Here is an 18,290-nt window from a genome sequence, read left to right on the forward strand (position 1 = left end):
ATAGTGGTCCAGCGCCCCTGGCTCTGAGGAATATCTTTATTAACGAGCACTTCAAGGTAAGCCAGCAATGAAAACCAGATGTGGGATCGTGCAGCCTGCATCAAGTAAGGACCAGAGATGATAAGGGGTAGGGTGGAGGGAGAGCAAGGATAGGTGAGGCTAGAGATAGATGCAAGTCTCCTATACTTTTCCTCGGCATGTTTCAAGTGCAAAGAGTAGGCATCCCATCCCATCAGAGCATTCAGGGTGTCCCCACCCCAGCCTGCTCCAGACTCCCCTTGAGGCAAGTTTTACATTCACAGATTTCCCCGGCAGCTTAAGGAGGGGTGCTCTAAAGAATCTGCCTGAGCTTTTCTGCAGCTGAAAGGTGATTAATTTTTGAGGTCTCCATGTTGACATTTGCTTCAACTTCCCAAGTCTATGGAAAGATTAGTTTCTGCCTGGGCTCCAAAGAGGATGTGTTGACTTCTCAGTGTTCCTCTTCACTGTGTGATTTTGACCATGCGTCTGCACCTCTCTGGACCTCAGTTTGCTCACTGGAAATAAGAGCACCAGTTCTCTCTCTGATGGTTGTGAGGTGCAAGTAATACTTAGTCCTTCCCCTTGCTATGTGCAGATCCAGGTGTCTACATAAATCCACACCATAGGTGTGGTTACGCATGCCTACCCCATCATCCCAGCACTCTGGGGGGAGGGACAGAAACAGGATCCTGAGTGTCCAAGCCAGCCTGAGCTAACCAGTGACACCCTGTTTCAAAATCAACAAAATCTGAGTCTTTTGTTTTACAGTGGAGGTGGGTGGGTGGGTGACCTGCACAGTGAAGAGAGAGACTGACTTCACTCTTTTCCTAACAGATGACAGACACAACTACCCTGCAAGGCTGGGAGGGAAGGATGTCTCTTAAGGCTCCACTCTTATCCTGGCTTTGAGGACCAGCCCCCTGCCCCCCACCCCAGCATGCAAAAGGCTGAAGGGCAGGAAGCCTAGGTGCTCGCTCTAGAGTTTGAAGCCAGGCAAGTCTAGGGTCTTTCAAGTGACTGTGCCAACACAGATATCACAGCACCCGAGCCCAGAGCCCTTACAGGACAGGGAAATAGTTAAGATGCAAAAAGTGGTAGGTTCTGGACCACTATGAGATCTGTTGTGTGTGACTTACTGGGAAGAATCGGGAATGGGGAGGCAGGATTAAAAACCCAGGCTAAGGTCCCAGCAGGCGAGCCCCTGGCTGTGCTACCAAGTTCACCAAGAAGCATTCAAAAGATTCGCCAGACCAGCGGCCCATCTGACTCCGAAAGTCAAACCCTCTTACAGTTTTTTAACCTGTCAATAAAACTTTCATTCCCCTTATTCTAGGTCCTAGCTAAGACTGCGGGTCAAAGCTCAGTCCAGTTTCGGGAGCTCTGGGGGTCGCTGCACTTCCCCATCCTAGCCTAAAATCCAAAGACCCTGAGGCTTCTCCAAGTTGAATAGCCTCTAGCCAGTGAGTGGCATCTCTAGCGAGTGAAAAGGAGGGGTTGGGGAGGGAGGAAGGAGCTCTGGGAGAGGAGGAGAGGAAGGAGGGGAGCAGGAAGGAGCAAGTCTAGGAAAAAAAATCACTTTTTTTTCCTGCTTCAAAACCTTAAGAGGGTTTGGGAGATCTGGTGAACTTTCTGAAGCATCCGAATCTTTGTACAGCTCTTGGTTCTTTCTCTGGGCCAGCTGTGGGGAGCGAGGTAGGGGTGGAGAGAGAGAGAGCGAGAGAGCACGAGAGAAAGACAGAGAGAGAGAGAGAGAGAGAGAGAGAGAGAGAGAGAGAGAGAGAGAGAGAGAGAGAGAGAGAGAGAGAGAGAGAGAAAGACAGAGAGAGAGAGAGAGAGAGAGAGAGAGAGAGAGAGAGAGAGAGAGAGAGAGAGAGAGAGAGAGAGAGAGAGAGAGAGAGAGAGAGAGAGAGAGAGAGAGAGAGAGAGAGAGAGAGAGGAGGGAGGAGAGAGGCAGCCAGCAGGCCGGGCGCGGAGCACTGCCACCGCCTCCTCGCCTCCCCAACTCCCAGCCAAGGCGCGCGGTGGCGTCCTCGCGCCCTCGCCGGCGCCCCCGCCCGTCGCCCGCGCAGGCCAGGCATGAACGCTGAGACTTGCGTCTCTTACTGCGAGTCGCCGGCTGCTGCCATGGACGCCTACTACAGTCCGGTGTCACAGAGCCGGGAAGGTTCGTCGCCTTTTAGGGGGTTCCCAGGAGGCGACAAGTTCGGGACAACTTTTCTGTCTGCCGCTGCCAAAGGACAGGGATTCGGGGACGCCAAGAACCGGGCCCGCTACGGAACGGGACAGCAGGACTTGGCGGCACCGCTGGAGAACAGCGCTGGGGCGCGGGGTTCCTTTAACAAGTTCCAGCCTCAGCCACCCACCCCGCAGCCACCTCCGGCTCCGCCCGCGCCGCCAGCGCACCTCTACTTGCAGCGGGGCGCCTGCAAAACACCCCCGGAAGGCAGCCTCAAGCTTCAGGAAGGCAGCGGTAGCCACAACGCGGCCTTGCAGGTCCCCTGCTACGGTGAGTGCACGTGCGGGGCACCGGGCCCGGGGACCCTGGGGTTCGCGGCTTCGCTATCCCCAAACCCACTGGGCTGGAGGGAGGCTGGAGGTGGAGGATGGAGGAACTCCGGTTCTGCCCGGAGCGCTTCGAGGGTGTCCATGCATCCTGCTGCGTCTCCAGCCCTGGCCCGGGCTCGAGCGCTGTGACTTTTCCACCCGCTCTGGAGTCGCTTCTCGGGTTTCTCCTCTGTTCTTTCAAACGACTCGCGTGCATAGAGCTGTCCTGCGGGGCCGGATTTGAAGCGGGTGCTTCGTCCGGGTTCCCGGCGGGAGACTGCTAGAAGCTTCTCCCGCTGCGTTCGGCGCGCGGCTCCCGAGCCGAGCCGTTGAGGCCGTGCTTCCCAGCCGCTGGCAGCCTCCGCGCACAGCGCCGCAGGTAAGAAGCCACAGGTGCCGAGCGCGCGGAGAAGTCTTGAGCGCAGCTCCCAGAGCCTTTGCTGGAAGCCACAGCACCGCGTCGCTTGCGGGTCTGGGTCTGGAGAACCTGGTGCATCAGAAAACCTAAGTCCTGAGTGCGCATCGCTTAGGGGACCGCGGCCCGCGGTCCCTGAGATGTCGGAAAGTAGCTGGCATCGAAAAATCACGGTTTATGACCCACTGGGTGTGAAAGCAGTAATTCTGAGATACAGCCAGCACAGGACTACGGGAAGAAGGAAGAATCCGGGTCCTGATTTGGGCCTACAAGGAACCTGATCGAGATGGCCTAAATGACCTCCAAGCCCCCTTGAACATGGCTGCAGGGTTCAGGCCTGAGTTTCGGCGCTCAGCTACCATTGAGGACACGGCAGCTGATCAAAAAAGAAAACCAAAGCCGTCCCAACTCCTAAACTTTCTCTTTTACCATAGCATCGGAGTTAGGGAGCCCCGAACTCAAAGCAGGAAGAAAGGACCTTCACCCCGGGCCTTTGTCTTTAGGCTGGGCCCTAGTGATGGGCTGGTTCTTGACAGCAATGATTCTGGCTATAGAGAAGCTATAGGGAGGCACTAAACCTGGCACGGGCAGGAGACCTGGTGGAGGTCTTGGTGGACAGAATAATCTCAGGAATACGGGCCAAGCTTTTAGTTTGCATACACACTCCCTCATTTTTAGCTCAATCACAGACAGGACTGAAGCAATCATTTGGGGGGACTGTGGAATAACCACCTAAGTATCTAAACGTGAATTACACACACACACACACACACACACACACACACACACTTTATTGGCCAGCGTGGTCACATATCAAATGCATACTCGCAGGTACCTTCAAAAAAGCTACAAACTCTCAAACTGACAGGACGGGGCTTAAAGCAGATCTAGAAAAATCTGGTGCCCTTCCCTACTTCTGCCACATTTCCTCTCCACCTTTCACTGGAATGACACCAGGAACCACCGAGGTGCTCTTCCCATGCCCGGCTCCAGAACACAGACCCTGTCTCTTGTGACTACCAGGTGAGAGCAGAGGGCAGACTCAGGGATTCTCAGAAGTGCACTGCACAAAGCCAGGGGGAGTCAGTGATTCCACCCCCCACACACACACACTACACTGCATTCTCATAGTTTAAAGACATCCATCAGTGCAGCCTCCGAGGAGGCCGAGATATTAGGCTGGGAGAATCTAGCTGCTCTCAAGCTCCTGGTGAGAAAGCCGCCCTTAAGCCCCTAGGGTAAAGAAAGAGGTTAGGCCTCTGCCTGTCCTATTGGGATTTCCAGGACTGACTGGCCATTAGCCGTTATGGCCAAGGAAAGGAGCAGCCACTTGACCTGGAACTGCTCTTAACCCGCAGAGTGACCCCAGAGTGAGTAACTCTACTAAATTCTTATTTCCTCATTGATACCAGGGCAGTAAAGAAGAGGACATAAATGCTGTCCCCCCTCCTCCTCCTAAACATTTCAATACTGCTGGGATCCCCCAATTCTGAGGACAAGGCAAGCTCCTGCCCTTGCTGGGACAAAGTCATAAAGGGCAGGCTGCGAGGAAAGGCAGCTGGAAACTGCCAAGACCAGGCTGTATCACTGTCTGAAATAGAGGCAGTCCTCCAGGAAACAACCAGGGAAGGGCCAAATCACTGCCCCTGTCCCCTCTCAGAGAAAGGGCCCTCTGTCCCAAAGGAGATTTCAGATCCACACAGGATGAGACACTGAGAAGCAGAAGGGTCCAGCCTTTTCGGAAGGGGAGCAGGGACTCTAATCTGCCAGCAAGCGGGGAAACCAAGGCGCATACTGACAGCAATTCTCAAACAGCGTTCTAAAAATCCCGAGATATTCTCATGAACTTGGCAAACCGCCGAGGCAGAGATGGGTTTGGGAATAGGCCTTGCCTTGGTGGCTCTGGATCCTCAACCCAGGCGGATCAGTATTTACAACTTCTGCCGGCTATAGGAGTCCAGACCCCAAAGTAGTTTCGAGTGGAGGGGAGCCTCTGAGATCTCTGCCTCGGTAGTACTTACTTTGAGGTCCCTCGGGAGGAAGGGGTAGGCCTGGACGTTGCACTAAAGCCGAGCCGAGAGAGTGCAGGCCCGAGTCTATAGAGACTCCTGAACGGGAGGTGAGGGAGATCCCCTTGTGGCTACAGGCATTCTAACAGGGTTCTGGGACGCGGTTTCCTCATCTTTTCTAAAAGGGTAAAGCTGAGGGTGACACTTCATTCTCCTGCGAACGCAGGACCATTCGATTTTTTTTTTAATGAAAGGGCCCCACGGAGGAGCCCTCGCCCACTGTGATCTAGACCCCATCAGGCTCCCTGCGGTCCTTCGGCCAGGGAGGTCGGGCGGGCTAGAGCCGCTCACCAGAGTGGAGACCGGCACTGCTGTGCTCGGCAACCTCGCCACTGCCGCTCCCTCGTGCAGCCTCGCGCAGCCTTGCCGGGTACTTCCGAGGGTGGCAAAGGCCCTGCCACCTCCTCTTTCGCTTTCGATTCGGTGTACTCAGGTTTTCGTTGAGAGCAATTAGGGACTTCCACAGCCCATCCGGAATGCAGCTCCCTCGGCGCCCAGATCTCTGGGCACTCCGGCCTCGAGCCCCAGTGGCGCCGAGCATGTTCTGATTTTTTGAATTAGATGAAATGTTAAACTCTGGAGGATGTTTCTACCTCCTTTTCCCCAGTACAGACACAATCCACACAATATGACTCTTACTTGATTTAGTCAAGGACCTTTTGTAAATCCTCCTGCCCAAAACGTGGAAAATGAGTACATAAGGGTCTGGGAGAGCAGCCTTAAGTAGTCCCCAAGCCATTCTGAGAGGGTTAAGTCTCTTGGTGAAGGCAGAGATGCCCAGCCAGTTTTAGAGGAAAGATTGGGAAAGAATGATTTTTTAATTTTTTACTTTATTCATTTCCATAGCCCCCAGCCTGCTCCAACCATCCAGCCCCAAAGACACTTTCTTAACTAGAGAAACAGAAGGCTTGTATTAAAAGTCTAATATTCTTTTGAAATCAATGGATTTGGAATACATTTTTCTTTAATTTACACATAGTGGGGTTCAAAGTCTTAAATGGAAAAGTCGGGAAAATGGTTAAGAACTTGCTCAAGTCATGGTCTTATATGTGCTGAAAATGCACACCCAAAGTTTTGAGGGAAAAAACCTTTTTTGTGAATTAAGAAAATTTCAGGAAAGAATTCGAAGCACCGGGGACCCCATCTTGTTTTTCATGGCAATATGTCAAGGATGACCTTAATGCTCCGCTCTGGGACTTTTGTGCAGCCCTGATTCTAACACGAGGCTACAAACAGCTTAGCCTAGAACCTTTCTCAGGATCTCCTGGAGTCATCAAAGTCTCCCATTGCCCCTAAAGTTTCAGACGCAGAGGAAAACGAAGTATAACACCCTGTATTAAATATTTCTAATGTTCCCAGAGGGCTTTGGTTTCCAGTGGCAAATAGACTTTTTCTGGAAAGTGCCTTTATTCATTTCCGTGGGCGGGTTTCTTCTGGAAGCTGCGCACAGCGCAGCGCGAGGAATTGATTCTGTAGAAGGCTGAAAAAACGAAATGGAAAAACCTCTGTAGCAACTGGGAGGGAGGAGAGGTTGGCGTCGTTCGTCCTGTGCGTAAGACCCGGGTTGGGGCTTGTCTACTGACCCCTTGGACCTCGGGGTGCCGAGGCAGCAGGCAGGGACAGGACAGGAAAGCTAACTGCCTTGAGCCTTCCGTGGCTTCTGCTTCGCCGCTTAGGAGGCAGCATTCGGAGGTTGCGCTCCAGTGGAGAGTAAGTACTTAGGAAGAAAAGAAAATTCTGGGAAAGGAGATCTTGGGCCCCTGGTGCTCCAGCGTCCTCAGTCCTGGAGCTTCTGTGCTTCGGAAGCTGCAGAGCCTAAGCACAGTCACAGGTCTGGGTGGGGCAGTGACTGCTCATTCGGTCTTGTGAGTGTTGCGTGTTCACTGACAACCGCGGCCTCTCTAAGAATAGTTTGAGATAGTGCAGTTCCCCTCACTGAGGAGTTAAAGGATGGTCATCAGACCGGTAAACCACACCAGTGCTTGGACATCCCGGCTACAGCTAGGTGACGATTCCCTGCAACGAATTCACAGTGGAAGCCAATGGCAACCTGTGTTTAAGCACTAGCTAGGAGCCACCAGCTCAGCAACACTGAGCAAGTGGGAGTTGGTCCTCCTTAGAAACAGGGCCTCTTGGAAGAAGGACCAGGTACCCACTAGTCAGTAAGCGGTTCCAACCACTCTTGAGACCAGTTATCAATGGCCCTCAGGGACGGCACTTCTCTGCTATAATTGTGTGATGAGTATCGTATCGCCATTAAAGGTGCTTCTGTTTTAATCTTGTAGAGGTGTGGAGTAGCCTGGGGCGGCAGCCATTTAGCCACGGGAAACAGGAAGCCCCAGAAAGGCTAGCAACAGCTCAGATGTCCCCTGTGCCTGTAGGATGGTGTTTCAGGTACTCCAGCCGCATTAAATTCTTACTCTCTGTCCCCGGCACATTCGTTACCCGAAGGAAAGACTGTTTTCTTCATGCCACCCACTCGCAACCTCCAGCACCAAGGAAGAGAAAGAGCGGGAGGGCGAAAGAAGTTAAAGTCGGGCTCAGACATTTGTAAAAGGTTACTCAGAGGAGCAAGTGGCAGCGGGGTGGTAACCCCGTAAGCCTCAACTTCGATTTCTACTTTGAGAGGCAGCAGCGGTGGAATCGCACGCTAGGTACTCTTGGAGATGAGGAATCACCGTGAGGTACCTTGAGGGTGAGCAGTGCCACTGTCTGTCAGTGTGCCTACCTTCCCTTGCTTGCGCTTAGGGACCTCAGAGTTAATATCTAAGGTCCCGTTACTGGTGCCGCGTTCAGAATAGAGAGGGAAGCCGCATGCGCGCACAGCACATTGAATTCTTTAAAGCGGATTCTCTTGGGGGGGGGGGGAGTGAGGGAAAATTCTCGTCCTGAACCTTAAGTCTACGCGCTTTCTAGAAGACTGGACCCGCCACGACCCTAGGCTACCGAGAGAGAGCATGATCCAGAAAAGACAGGAGTTCGTGGAGGGTTTGAGTCCCTGAGCCAACCGATCTCCGAGGTCTCTATTCACTGCATGGCCTTAGAGGAAGTCCTCTCAGCTTCTGACTTCTCCTGTCTGCGAGGGTCTGCGAGGGTGCTAGGCGGGATCCCCCTCCTCTGCTCTCTCACTCCCACACAGCTTTGTCTAGGAGGGGTCCATTTAGATAACGCGGGCAGAAAAGTCTTCCCTGGAAGCAGAAATCGGTCCTGAATGATGCACAGTTCCGGAACACAGACCATGCTGTGTCCTGGCAGGTGGGGTGGGGTTTAAATATGAGGACCGGTAAGCTGCTGTTCTTTGGTGCTCACATGGCACGGGACTTGAGCCAAGGATGCATTAATTCCATCATCTCCCTGATCTGATGTTCCATTTGCGTACCCTGTCTCTGTACTTTCCAATTGCCTACCACGAGCAATAATGGCTTGGTGAACCAAGAGAATGTGGGCCTTCTGTGGCTGGAGTCTAATCCTTTCTGGTGTATATCCCAGAGCCTGGCTGCAAGGATGAATGAAGAATTGGTGTTTCATTCAAAAGATTGGGTGCATCTGTGAAAAACATGCCAGGACCCCCCCCCCCCCCGTGTATGTGAATGTGAGCTGGCATGCATGCAACCTATAGTTACTCTGCCCTCTTCCTCCTTTTGAGTGAGTCAGAATATAATTGTGTGTATTAATTTTTGTGCACTCCTGTATGAAAAATGTACATGACTCGTTACCATTTGCTACCCCAGCATGGTAACCTACATACTTGCATGTGTGCAAGAGCGCCTGTGTGTGGCTCTGAAAGCTCCTCCTAGCCCATGTACAACCAAGCCTCTCCTTCAGAGGGTTGTGCCCGAGGGAGGCTAAGCGTCTGTGTGTCTCTGGCTCCAAGCCTCCCTCCTTCTGGCTGCCTATTGCAGCTTCCCTGAGGCTGACTCACAGACTAGCAGTCTCCAGGTGGCAGGTCTCCAGCAAGCCCGGTGTCCCAGAATAGGTTCATCCAGCCCACCTGCAATGCAGTGAGACTTGTCCCCATCTCTAGGTACTGGGATGTCCATTTTGCCCTGTGTAGCAAGCTCTCCTGGCACCATCCTGATGTAGTTTTCAGACCACCTTTAGTAGAAGAGTAGGACTGCAGGAGATAAGGGGTCCCCAAGCCCAGGTTGTAGGGAGGGCAGGAACTCCTCTTACCATTGAGTGGAGAGGTAGCAGGATCTGGCTGGATCATCTGCTCTTCTTGTATGGAGGTACGGAAGACACTTTGCATGGGTACCCTGAGGTCAAGGACCCACTTCTCCCTCTCTTACATGACTGCCTACCCAGTGCTAGAGACTTCGGTGATGCCCAGAAAGCATTGCCCTCCAACACAGACTTAAGTGGGTCCTGATATCCCTACACAGTCCTGCCCTATGTTGGAAGAAATGGCAGTCCTCTGCTGGCCCAATGTCCTGTTTTACAGACTGGGGCCTAGGATGCCTGATTCCACTTATTTGTGGCTCACCAAACTGTCTGTCACCAAGCCAGGCCCTGGGAGGCCTGAAAAGTGCTGAACCTGCCTCTGCTTTCAGGTCCAGAGGCAGACAAGCAACTTCTAGTTCCCCTTCCCTGGCTCCAGTTCTGGTCTGGGGAAGCCTCCATTGGGCTGGCTTACAGACTGCAAGGGGAAGGATGCCCGTGTGTGGAGTGCTAGTCAGAAACCACCACCCCTCCCTACCTGGGCTCCATCCCTTGTCAACTCCCTTCCTTCCCCTCTATGCAGATCAAGAGATCTAGGCACAGGTGCTGGCATTTCAATGGAATTGACTGTAACCTTTAGCACAGTGCCTACTTACTCTCTGGTGTCACTTAGTGACTTCATTTGTTGGGTGTGGCTATTTGGGACTTGCTGACTAAGAGGGAAGGAGTGGAGGATGTGTGAATATGGAGCGTGACCCCCAGTGTAGATAGATCCTGCATTGCTGAGCTCTCAGCCTTGCCCATTGCCCACCTTTTTGAGGGTACTAGAGTATTGCAGGTAATGATGAGGACATTTTGTTTATTATCATTTGTTTATTATTGCTGTGTTGGAGATCAAACTCAGGTCTCATGCATGCTAGGCAAGCACTACACCACTCCGGACTCTGATCAGATTTTAGGGTAGGAATGGAGGCTTTGAGGTCCTCCAGGATATGGGGGCCTCCCTGTTGTCCAGAAGTCTTCCTTGCCCTCTCTCAGGCCCCACCATTCAGCCACCTCATATTCAGCTGACAACTGAGCATTGAGTAGGGACCAGTGAGTCCTGATGGTTGTCTTTAAGAAGGGACTCACTCAGTCAGCTGGGTGTTGGTGGCACACGCCTTTAATCCCAGCATTTGGGAGGCAGAGGCAGGTGGATCTCTGTGAGTTTGAGGCCAGCCTGGTCTACAGCCTCCAAAACAATACAGAGAAACCCTGTCAGGAAAAACCAAAAAAAAAAAAAAAAAAAAAAAAAAAAAGAAGAAGAAGAAGAAGAAGAAGAAGGGACTCAGTCTTGTGACAGCCAAGACAAGCATTTACATGCCTCGGTGACACAGGACCCCACAACTGAAATCCCTTTTTGAAATCCGATGGTTTTGGAAGACTTGGTCCAGGTTCTGGGGCCAAGAAACCTTTAGAGAACTCAAAGGCCTACCTCTCTGACCACTGCATTGTGCTCAGGGGAAGGTCTGGCCACCTACTGCGGGGGTGGGGGGAGTTTATAGTTTAGCAAGCTTTGTCTGGCCCTTTCCTTCATTTTTCCTCCTGCAGGATTGGTTTTTGACACAAAGGGAAGCTTCTGTAGCTGCTGTAACATAGGGCAAATCAGTGTTCCAGGCAACACACTGAGTGCTCTTGTGTTCTATTTCATCACAACCCATTTGTGAAGCTGTGAGATCATCAGACTCACCAGAGGCCCGGTAGCCAATGTGTAGGCTGGAGCAGATAGGAAGGAACTAACAAGTTCCTGGCAGCTTCAAGACTAAGAACCTACAATACAACCTTTTCTAGAATCTCTCTCTCCCAGGTGGCATGGGAATGAATGATGGGGTACATTTTAAACATGGCTCACAAGGAGGTCTTCATATCATGTCTGGGGATGCCAGATCAAGGTTTTGGCACCTCGTAGGGTAGTGTTCCAGCCTGAGCAGAACTTCAGGCATAGCTTCTTCACCTGTGCCTGGTGAGAACAGCATGACATGGGTACCTAAAACCGGAGTGCTGGTCAAGATGGAAGAACTGAGAAGTTACCAGGAGAACTGAGCAGTGGGGAAGTGCCTTTCCTCCAGGAGATCTGGAACATGTGAGGCCTTGCCTACACTATTTCAGATTATTTCTCCAGACCCGAAAACAGCCTGGGATACACAGTAGATGCTCAATCAGTGTTTGCTGATAAGCGAGTGATATAGGGTGTGAACACTGTGACTTTCCCCTCCTCTTTCCTTCCTCCGTGGAGGTGGGGTGGCAGCCAGATATGTGGACTTCTTTTATCCTTGTGGAAAATGATTTCACTCTACAAGGAGCTGTGGTTCAGGAGCAGGGAGGTCTTGGGTAGACAAGCCATTTGTTTTGCAGAATTGTGGCAGTTTGGAGGAGTTCCCTGTATCCCTAACTGTTCCCCTTTAGGCTCACCTCCAAGGCCACAGGCCTGGTGTCCAGCTGCCATGGCTGCCAGGGCTGGCCCTAATCAGGTGGGTGTACCCCCTCCCTTGCCTGCAGTCAGCTCTGTAGGGCCACTCAGAGCCCAGATGATCCTCCCTATCTATTCCTCTCTCCTCTTTGAGATTCTGAGACTCCCCCAGCAAGGGACATTGCTCTCTGTTCCCACCCACTCAGCACCTGGATTGGGCTTGGGTCTCCCAACACCATTACTTTTGTTCCCTGTGGCCCCCAGCATTTGTGTGAGCATGGCCTACACACACACACTCATATACACACTCACACACACTCATATACACACACACACCTACACACATACACACACACTCTCTCTCTCTCTCTCTCTCTCTCTCTCTCTCTCTCTCTCTCTCTCTCTCTCTCTCTCTCTCTCATACACACACCTAGCCTGGGAATGGCAGCACTCAGGGTGGCTTCCACTATTCCAGACTATAGGTACTTGAGGGAGAATATGGAGAGAGCACGGGGCAGGCCTTCCTTCTCCCTCACTAAAGATGGAACAGGTTCATTCGAGGCTTTGGCCAGTGCCCTGGGTAGGTTTCTCCCCATCAACAGATCCTGTGTACAGCACCCTGGCCAGGCACATTCCAGCATCTGGCTGTGAGTGAGCGGATTCCCGTCCTCATAGCCACATGAGGAATCCCAGAGAGGTGGCAGTGGTCCTGGGGCTTCCTAAGGACATCTGAAGTGGATCTCAGAGGCTCATTTGGAACCAGTCAGCAGAAGGAGCAGGAAACGGCCCTCTGTCATCAGGAAACTGCCTGAATCAAGGGTCTGAGTTAGCAAAGGTCGCTGAATGTGGCCAGGATGACTGCAGGGGACTGGGGTCCTAGGACTGGCAGGGGCCAGCTGTGAGGACTTTCATTTTCTGCTAAGGCTTAGGGTTTAGAGGGCCCCCCTGGAGATTGCTGAGGGAGCTGTGAAGGCAAGCCCCCTGATGAATATTAGTGTTGCTTGGTGTGACTTTTATAAACAATTTCAAAAGCCTCAACCATCAGGGAGTTGGTGTTTGTTCATTTGTTTTCTTGATGGTGGTAGCATGCACATACATGGCATGAGTCCGAGTGTGGTGACTGAAGCCTGTAATCCCAGCATGTGAAAGACTGAGGCATGAAGTTTGCTACAAGGATGAGGCTAACTCGAGCTACATCAGGGACCTACCCAAGTTCCATCCCAGGACTGTGCAGTAGGAAACCTGCCCTTTCTTTACAGATCCCAGCTAGGTAAGTCTCAAGCCAGCCTGAGCTACCTAGTGAGTTCCAGGACAGTCTGAACTACAGTAAAAAAATCCTTTCTCACATTCTCTCTCTTTCTATCTCTCTCTCACACACACATACACACATATGCATGAATGCACGCACACACACACACAGCTATATGTAACATAAAAGTTAATTATTTTAACCTCTGAGGTGTACAGCTTAGTGGCATTAAATAAATGGAAAATGTTGAATAATGTCTTCTCTATTTCCAGAACTTTCCCATCATTTTAGACAGGATCTATACCTGTTAAATAAAAGCCTACATCCTCTTTCCTCTGGCCCTGGGTAGCCTCCACTCTGCTTTCTGTCTCTGAATTTTCCCTGCTCTCATTTAAATTTGCACTTTGGTGCCTGGCTGTCCATACACGTTGTTAGCCATCTGCACTTCAGTGCCTACTCCAGATCCTTCTCCAAGGTTTGAATCCTTTGGCTTGAATGTTTTTGTCATTTTTTTTGTGGTAGTAGGGGATCGAGCCCAGTGTCCCATGTGTGTGGCCTACCTCTGAGCCACACTCAAAGCCATAGAAGAATCTTTAAGTATTTTGGACAATAAACTCTTATCCAAAAGATGGTTTGCAAGCATCACAGTGTCTCTCCTCCCGTGGGCCATCTCTGCCTCTCTGGATGCTGTCCTTTGATAAAAGCTTTTCGTTTTGATAAAGTCTGGTTTACCATTCTCCCCCTTTGCCACCCATTGATGGCACCTATGTCATGAATTCCCATTTCCTTTTGTTGCCGTTGGACTCAGGTCTTTGATTCATTTTGTGGCAGTCTTTGGGTTCAGCATGTGATGGGCACTAGCTCCATCTGGGTGTGGGCGCTTGGTTCCTGGCATCCCAGAAGAAAAGGCATCTGCTTCTCCATGGAGTAGTTTTGAGAACCTGCTTCAGAATTGCTCACTTGGGCACCTGAGAGCTTCCCTCTGGGATTTTCCCCCTCTTGTATTGGTCCATTCCATCTGTCTGTCCCCAGCAGGGCTTTCCCATGTGAAGTTCCGAACAGTAGAGTACACGGGAAAAAACACAGGTTTCTCTGTTTCTCTTCTTGCCTCCAGGTCAGTGACTGGACAGCCACAGAGATTCATCTCCAGGACACATCTGTGTCCCAGAAACCAGAGTTAATAAGGGAGGGCAGAGGTAGAGTTACAAGCCAGGGCTCCAGAGATGCCCCCTAAAATCCTGGCTATTTGGGGGTCTCTGGGTCCAGTGAACTCTAATAAGGATGTCACCTCATGTCATGTCCCAAATCTTCCCAATGTGTGCCAAGAGGATTCCCAGGAAGGAAGCCTGTGACGGCTCCCTTCCCCCGCCACCTCAGGCTCCACGCTGTCAGATCTCTTGTGTAACATTTATTCCCAGAAAAGGCACTTGCATGACTGTCCCCTGCCCAGTCATCAGTGTGTGAGTCCACCAGGCCTCTGGCTCCAGGCACTGAGCCCCATAAGAAAAGGCTCCCTTGCCTAAGCATCAGCCCAAGTGATCAGTCACAGTCTGCAGGAAGAGCACACACAATTTCTAAAACCTATTTCACTTGTGTGTGTGTGTGTGTATGCACACATGTGTCTGTGTATGATGTGTATGTGAGAGCGTGCACACAGCATTGTGCAGAGGTCAGATGTTTTGCACACACATGTGTGTGATGTGTGTTGACATTTGTGTGCACATCTGTGTACAGCTGCATATGCATGTGTGTTGCCCAAAGTTGATGTCAGGTGCCTTCTTAATCACTCCTCACTCTGTTGATCGAGGCAGGGTCTCTTGCCAAACCTGGAGCTCCCCAGTTCCGGCTAGTCCAGCTAGTTAGCATGCCTGGGAAATCTGCTGTCACAGACTGCAGTCCTGTCTACCCAGTGTTTCCATGGGTTCTGGGGACCAGACCTCAGGTCCTTACACCTGTGAAGCAAGGGCTTTACCCACTTAACCATCTCCCTTGTGAGGTTTCTTTGAAAGCAAATATCCAATGGTCTTTTCTAGACCTCAGAAAGTTAAATAACGGCTTTGCAATGGATTTAGCTAAGACTTCCTCCTTCCTGTCCAAGAGAGAAAAGGTCTCTCACCACCCCTGTTTGTCAGTGATTTTTTGCCGTAGGACAAAGGAATCTGGGCCCCAGTGAGAGAGGCAGTCTCTTTCTACACTGATAGGCTTCTCCAAAGGCTGGGAACCCAACTACACCAGAGTCCTGACACAGGACAGGGAGAGGCCATGGAGGCTGGTAAGGTATCTTCCTTGCCCTGGGCAAGGGACCTATCTAAGGGAGGGAGCTGCCAGGAGCATATGTTGCAAAGTATATGTAACGAAAGGAATGGACATTCAATGCCTGGATTTTATGACAGTTTCAAAAATTTACAGTGGTCACGAATGCTTCGCCTGTTAGAGGACCCACTATACAGATATGAAGTGATCTCTAATTGAAGGGGACACTGGGAGCCACAGAGCACAGAGGACTGTGGTCAACACATGTCCAGGCAGCTGGGGCTGGAGAGACTCAGAAGGCACCCGGAAAGGACTGGGAGGTGTGGGTGTCCTGCAGCTGAGGGGTCTTCCCGCCCCTCCTGCAGCTGTGTGGACTCCCAGGTTGAGTTGTATTGTGTGCCCTGGGGGTTTCTGGTGGCAAGGGACACGAATCCCTGCTTGCTGCCTCGTTTCCACCTCACAGCCTTCTGGGGTGTAGATTGCTTAGCCTTGCTTCACAGGCTAGGAAACTAAGGCACACAACTGTTGCTTTCCCAAAGATGCCCTTGGAGACTGAGTGGAGGGATAGCCTGGGAATCTCCATCCTTTGCCTCTGCAGTTTTTCTGGTGGGGACAGTCAGCATCCCTACTCTGGTGACACTAGCTAGGCAGAGCCTCCAGCTGGCCTCTTTAGCACACGACAGCCTCGCCTCGGCATCCCCGCACGGAGACCAAGGTTGCCCTGGCAATCCACTCTGTCACTTAGGTCAGGGAACTTGCTTTACCCATTCTATCACCCTGTACCTCCGACAGCCTTCCTTCCTGAGATGGGAGCCATTATGCTTTCCATTCCTGCCCCCTGGAACTTTTGCAGCTTGTTAGGGTAGCCCAGAGATGCTGGGTGAGTGAATGGGTGCATGAGGGAATAAAGGATGGCAGAATTAGGGGATAAACCTGGGCTTGTCCTATCCTTGACCCTTCCCATTCCTTCAGATTGCACAGGACTTAAATGCTTCCATTTTGTCACAAGTGTCCCTGAGGCGGCATCAAGGATGCAGGCTCTCTTATGTTGCAGAGAAATACAGGATCTGGGTTATCAAGTTACTGGCATTTGGAGATATACTCAAGGCCACACAGTTTAGAGGCAGTGAGCAGATAGACCACAAAGCTAGAAGTGGGAAGACATGGGTTCAAGCCCCACTGTACCCAGCCACACAAGCTAGCACACAGAACTTGGGTTTTGAGGACTGGGCTAGGTGGGCTCTTACTGGCAGGATCTGGGAAACTTCCAGCAAAGCAGCTTATAGGCTAATTGGAGTCTTTGTTGGCTTTTTAGTCCCCAGTTCAAAGATTTCCTTAACCTTTTCAACCTGAAGCTGCCAGCCCTCCTTATTGTAGACCCTGGTGCCCAGGCAGGACACAATTATTCACTTCCCTAGAATCCCCTGAGACAAACTAGCTGGCACTTGGTTCCTGTCTGTTCCTTCAATCAGGCTATAACCTTGTGTGCATGTGTGTGTGTGTGCACATGTATGTGGAGGTCAGAGACCTTGATTTTTGAGCCAAGGTCTCTCTGTGGGTACTTACGGATTTGGCTGGATAACCGAAGAGCCCGGGTATCCACCAGTCTCCACCTCCCCTTCTACTTATGTGTTTTGTGTGTATACGTGTGTGGGCACTCATGCCATGGCACATGTGTGTCAGTCAGGACAACATGTGGGAGTTGTTTTTCTCTCCTCTCACTGTGTAGGGTTCAGAGGACAGAACTCAGGTCATTAAACTTGGCAGCAAACGCCTGTGCCCACTGAGCCATCTTGCCAACCCAGAAAATGGAAACCCCGATAGGTTTCGAGTCTTTTTCTAGTTCTCAGCTCCAATAGCGGCATGCCCTTTGCTGCAGCCTACAGGCCTGAAAGTCACTGCTGAAGGAAGCACAGTTTCTATCTGGGGCCTCTGAAGGACTGGATGAGATGAGCTCCCAAAGGGCTGAGTGAAGTCTGTGTTCTCTGGAGCTGCCATCAGCCTTGGGCTCTGCTGTGACACGGAGACGAGGTGTTGGAGGCTGAGGATGCCGTGGCAGGGAAGGCCACTTACTACAGGCTTGCCCAGGCCCTGTGCTAAGCAGTATGGAGTGCCCTCTGTGATGGGATCCTGGAGACGGCCAGCTTCCTACTGGCCATCAGACATCACTTCTTGATAAAAAGCTTTGCGTCTTTATAAAGGTTCAGACTTTGAGAAAAGCTGCTGAGTGTACTAGGGAATCCCAAATGCCCTCCTGCTGACACAAGTTAACACTGTAGTCCCTGATGGTCAGTGACACTGTCTCATGCACAGGACAGCCTAGGCAGGTCAACATGGAGCTGTAATATGGTAGGTCCTCCTCCAGGCAGATGGGAGGGGCTGGCCTCCTGCACTTCCCAACCTGCCTTCCTTCATCCTGGCCCTGGTCTCTGAATGTCTAGCCTTGTCTCACCATGGCAACCATCTCACCATGGCAACCGTCCCACCAGGCACCTGCCTGACAAGGCACCTGCCCAACAAGGCCCAGTGGAAGTAAATCAGGGCAGACCACCTTTTAAACAAGCCTCTTGCTTTCTCTGGCCTCATCTCTGAAGCTGTAAAATGGGCCATTTTTACATGGTGTCTGTAAAGAAGGAGTCACCAAAGCAGGTGACAGAGGGTGCCTGATGACCATGTAGAGTACAAAGCTTATTTCCTATTTTCTGTGATGCTCTGTGTTAATTCCTTCTCCTTTCTTGACTCTGAGAAGCCCACTCCACCCCCTAAACCAGGAAAGAGCCTCCCTCATGAAAAAAGGGGGGCCCAGAGTATATCTGTGTGAAGCAGAACTGTGGCACCTGACTCTGTTAAAGGGAACCCTCAGGAGGACCTCACAGGCCAGGGGTGACAGCTCTGAGCTGTAGAGAAATCCACCAGCAAGACATGGTGGTGCACCGAGAATTTCTGGCACAAGACAGTCATTCACAAGTGAGCTGAATGATTCCTGCACACCTACTGTGTGCCAATATAGCTAGGCCCCAAGGGATTCTCAGGGTCTGCAGGGAAGGAGACAACCTCCGCAGGAGTGGGGGAAAACTGAGGCCTCGGGCCGGTCATTTAGATGCTGGTGATATTCCACTGGTCTCATCTGGT

The 18,290-nt window shown here is 51.6% G+C and overlaps 1 protein-coding gene across 1 annotated transcript in view; it reads left to right on the forward strand.

Annotated features, from left to right (window-relative positions):
* Positions 1-2,068: 2,068 nt before the first annotated feature.
* Positions 2,069-18,290, forward strand: part of Alx4 (ALX homeobox 4) — a 41,843-nt gene continuing 25,621 nt past the window's right edge. Inside the window, exon 1 of the mRNA XM_005064888.4 lies at positions 2,069-2,527. Within this exon, the coding sequence (XP_005064945.1) occupies positions 2,098-2,527 (430 nt within the window). The 5' untranslated portion in view covers positions 2,069-2,097. The remainder of the gene's footprint in view (positions 2,528-18,290) is intronic.

This window comes from Mesocricetus auratus, unplaced genomic scaffold, assembly GCF_017639785.1.
Source record: "Mesocricetus auratus isolate SY011 unplaced genomic scaffold, BCM_Maur_2.0 Super-Scaffold_100004, whole genome shotgun sequence".
NCBI classification, from domain to species: domain Eukaryota; kingdom Metazoa; phylum Chordata; class Mammalia; order Rodentia; family Cricetidae; genus Mesocricetus; species Mesocricetus auratus.